This window comes from Primulina huaijiensis, chromosome 16, assembly GCF_012295235.1.
Source record: "Primulina huaijiensis isolate GDHJ02 chromosome 16, ASM1229523v2, whole genome shotgun sequence".
Lineage (NCBI taxonomy): Eukaryota > Viridiplantae > Streptophyta > Magnoliopsida > Lamiales > Gesneriaceae > Primulina > Primulina huaijiensis.
The window spans coordinates 13,892,961-13,897,665 of record NC_133321.1 but is presented as its reverse complement, the minus strand read 5'-3'; the positions used below and the strand labels follow the sequence as shown (position 1 = coordinate 13,897,665).

Here is a 4,705-nt window from a genome sequence, read left to right as displayed (position 1 = left end):
ATGTTCGACATTAAATATATTCGAAATCTCGATCCGTTTTAATAAAATAATATAGTGATTTGGAATTTTTTGATAAAACAGATACAATCGCCCATTTTCGAACGAAAAAATTACATTTCTTTTATATTTTTTTAATATAAAATTATTAAATACTACTTTTTATTGGTCACGATTATATATATATATAAATTGTCACATAAATATATATATATATATATATTTATAATATTAAAATATAGTATTTTTTAGGAAAAAATTGTCACATAATACTATTGATGAGTATCATGTTTTAGTTAATTAAGTATTAATTTTGGGATAATTACATCAAAATTGATCAAAAGAAATGTAAACAACCTAATTGCTAATATTTAGCTCTAAAAAGTGGTTAATTTGCATTTCAAGTCCATCTCAATTTGTAAGTACCATTCATTTTTTCCATTCAAGGGAAATGAATTTTAGCTCCATAAAGCTCAATACTTTTTATTATATTTTGGGGGTGATCGCTGACTTGAGCGTCAGAGGGTTTTAATCAGGTAACACACAATGCTTATAACATTTGTTCGTGAATCAGGTGACAACCTCGAAGATTTTACCTACTGAATCTTAGATCTATTAGCTAGACATATGGAGCAGGAGACCATTCAAATATTTGATCTCTTGATTTGGTGGACTAACTCAGTCCCATCATTTCATTTCAGGTAATCAATTTTCACCGATATCAATTATTTTTTAATATAATATAAAATTCGGGGTTAAACTGATCTTCCTCACATCTTCATTTCTATCTTTCAAAATTATTATAATCCCTACAATTTTTCCATAATATCTCGATAAAAAAACTCCAAAATTAAATTCTGAAGTTTTTCATAAAATACTATCATTTTTTTCTCTCGTTCTCTCTGTTAGGTAAGAATTTAATGGGATGAGACCCATATTAAATTAAATAATAAAAAAAACGTATCCCACATCGAAAAATTTTAAAAACTGAAAGAAGGAATTAGTTATAAATAGAGCTCAATTCCTTCAATTATTGTATCCCAAAATCAAAAGCTTTTCAGCTTTGATAAAAAGAGAGTGCATAGAAAAAAGAGTGTATTTTTTCTTGAGTGCGGGAATTCTCTTGTGTGAGTTAGAGAAATTATTTTCTCGGTATACTCAGGTTGGGATCGTGAGATATTGAGTGTATTGGTGTATATACTTGTTGTAATATTTCTTCTAGTTATAAAAGTTGCAGTACTCCGTGGACGTAGCCTATATTGGGTGAACAACGTAAATCTTTGTGTTCTTGTTGATTATTTTATTCCGCATTTTTGGGTACTATTATCATCGTGATCGGCATCGTTTCGGTGTAATTCCCCAACACTCTCATCAAGCAATGCACTGATTATACATATTTTTCTTATGCTAATTACACTTCGAAACAAATTGCATAGGATTTCAGATTTTTTTGTTATCAAACATATTTTTGAATTTACTATTGATTTCTACTTGCAATTTTTTAATTGAAGAAAGCTAAAAATTCAACCAAAAGAGCTAAAAGTCTGTGTGTCGATGTATACGTCAAGCAATAATTTTTTTTTAATATTATTATTACAATATGGGTAGGGGACTTGTTGTCATTAATGTTTAGACAAAAACTTGTGTGAAACGGTCTTACGAGTCGTATTTGTAAGACATATATCTTATTTGGGCCATCCATGAAAAAATATTACTTTTTATGTTAAGAATATTACTTTTTATTGTGAATATCGGTAGGATTGAATCGTCTTATAGATTGAGATCCATAAAACGGTTTCACATGAGACCCACTCTGAGGTTTATACTTTAGTCTATCTCCCGTCCAATAGATGATTATGTCACTTCAACCAAAAGACTAATAAGAATCAATTTTGAGTTAATTATTTTATCTTTGGTTTATTTTGACAAGTCCTAAAAAAAATTCAAATAAAATTTTTAAGTAAATAGATATTTGAGTCATGATAATGTACAATCACGACGTATAATTTTCATGAAGAAAAAATCCTCAAAATATTATTACTAAAACTAAACAATATAAAAAGCTTGAAAGATGAAAAGTCGGATAACAACCAAACAAGACAACTTCAACCAAAAAAATAATCCCAATTCATTAATGTATATTGTGTGAAAATTAAGTTGTTCATATGTTACTAGCGAGAGTATTGGATAATATAATAGAGAAGTCAGATATTGTAAATATATACTTCAAGTGGGCGATGATATTGCTCGCATTCATAAGATCTTCAAGCAAATGTACAATCCCGACATCGTCCCAACCATCCTGTACTATAGGGGACTTTGCAAACTTCTATCATGAGCCAATCTATCAACTTGGTTGATTTTTAGTTTGATCAATATTGTTTTATACGCATGATTTTATAGGTATGTTTCATTACTAGCTCGACATATTATAAGTTAAATAAAAAATTAAATATATATTTCATTTTATTTTTTGAAATAGATTTTTTTCCCTATTAAAATTGTAATGTTTGACAAAATATATGCACCGGATTATCTTTTAAACATTTTACATTATATTATGAAAGTTCAAAATTACTGGGATTGGATCAATATTCAATATATAATAATGTAGTAAATTTATTTTCAAAAATGTTATGCAAATGTTTTTTTTTTTGAACGAAATTCCTAAATTTTATTAAGAATCGAGAGAATTACGGTCTTCATTCAAAACATCAATGATAAAATCTGGAGGGGTATTCCAGATCGATGGACGAGCATGGAAACAAGATGCCCTAGCAAGATTGTGGGCAACCTTGTTTGCTTGTCTACGTGTGAAACAGACACTGAACGACGGTTTTTGACGAATCACTTCACGACACTCTGAGATAATTGCACCAAATTCTGAGTTATCTTCTGTTTCCGAGCTTATTGCCTCAACAACTATTTTAGAATCTGACTCAAAGATTACCTCTTGAACATTCATGCTTTCTATCCAGCTGAGTGCTTCCTTGAATGCCATTGCTTCGGCATCTTTAATTCCTACACTTCCAGAGAAGCATTTTTGTTTTTGCTGAAATAAATAGTCCATCTGAGCCTCGAAGGACCATTCCCACCCCAATGTTCCTTGAGCCATTCTGTACCGATGCATCGATGTTGCATTTTAGTGCATGAGCTTGTGGTTTTTTCCAGGTTGCTCTCTCCCCATCCTGCATGTTTGTTCTATCCTGAGTTCCTTCGATTCTACGCACCGCTCTCCAATCCGTCAAGAGTTGTAACGCTGAGCTAAACACTGATTCAACTGGTATAACAATTTTGTTCCAAAGCTTGTCGTTTCGAGCCCTCCATATGCCTCATAAAACCATTGCTATATGTTGGAAACTTAATTTCGGCTGTTTGACAAACCATTTATCTACAGAACCAACTGATCAAGTATTCATATTAAGCAACTGAAGTATCACGTGAAGTATCAAGGCAACCGAATCCAGCTGAACTGAACTTTCGAAGTTAACTGACTGATCAGTTAGAAACTGATCAGTTGGACCTAACTGGATTCCTGAAGACAACTGACTGATCAGTTAGAAACTGATCAGTTGATTCACTCAACGCAAGCTTATCAGCTACTTTCATCAGTTGATCGCTCAGCCTTAACACGTCATCAAATGAAAGGGATGTTCAACCGCCATCAGTACAAGCAGACTGCAACTTGTAGTGGAACTCCGCATTTCAGAGTCTACAGTGTACGATTTTCAGAAGAATATCGACGTGGCAAATCAACGGATATAAAATTCAAATATTATATCAAGTTACCGTTGGAAGAGAAGCCTATAAATAGGCGAACAGAGTAGCTAAAGAAAATACACAAGAACTACTATTTTACTCAAGCTGTTACTCTGCTGAAATCAAAAGCTCACTCTCTTACTAAGTTTTATCTGTAGCATTCAAGGCTACCATCTTTGAGCTTGTTCGTACACTGTAATCTCTGCTATATTATTAAGTTGTGCTAAGATTGGTCACGAACTGAAATAACCTGTTGTAACTAAGAGTTTCAGTTGTGGCATTGATAAGACCAAACTGAAGGGGTTCAGTACAAACATTGTATTCGATCAAAATCTTTTAGTAGAAATCCTATCTTCGTGATAGAAGGGTTGACGTAGGAGTTATTCCATTATCCGAACATCCAGAAACAAATAGCGTGCTTTTTACTTCAGTTACCTTTTGTTTTAGTTATTCTATCGTTCATTCAGTTTACTTTCGCAACTGTTTTCTCAGTTAAACTGATTGTCATTGACTTACGAGATATTTAGTTTCAGTTTGTCATTAAAGTGAACTCAACCTTCGAAAAACGAACATAATCTGTGAGTGTTTATTCAACCCCCCTTCTAAACACATTTCACTTATTAACCGATCCTTTCAAGTGGTATCAGAGCACAGTTATATCTCGTCTCAGAATATCTACACTCTCAAACTGATCATTATGTCTTCTTTCAACAAGATCCCTATGTTTTCCAGATAGGACTTCGATGATTGGAAAATAAGAATGCAGGCTCACTTAGCTGCACATGATGATGACATGTGGTACGTTATCACTGACAGACCGATGAATATTCTGAAAGCCAATACAGCAGTGGCTATTACTGAAGGGGCACCTCACCGCATTGAAAAGTCCAGAGATGAATGGACAGCAGAAGACAAAAGAAAAGCAAATCTGGATAATGTGGCAAAGGAT

At 32.6% G+C, this 4,705-nt stretch overlaps 1 protein-coding gene across 1 annotated transcript; it reads right to left on the bottom strand.

Moving 5' to 3' along the window:
- Positions 1-2,674: 2,674 nt before the first annotated feature.
- On the bottom strand, positions 2,675-3,112 carry LOC140961040 (uncharacterized). Its single transcript, XM_073419362.1, has one exon. It carries the CDS (start codon positions 3,110-3,112, stop codon positions 2,675-2,677), a length of 438 nt encoding a protein of 145 aa, XP_073275463.1.
- Positions 3,113-4,705: the final 1,593 nt, after the last annotated feature.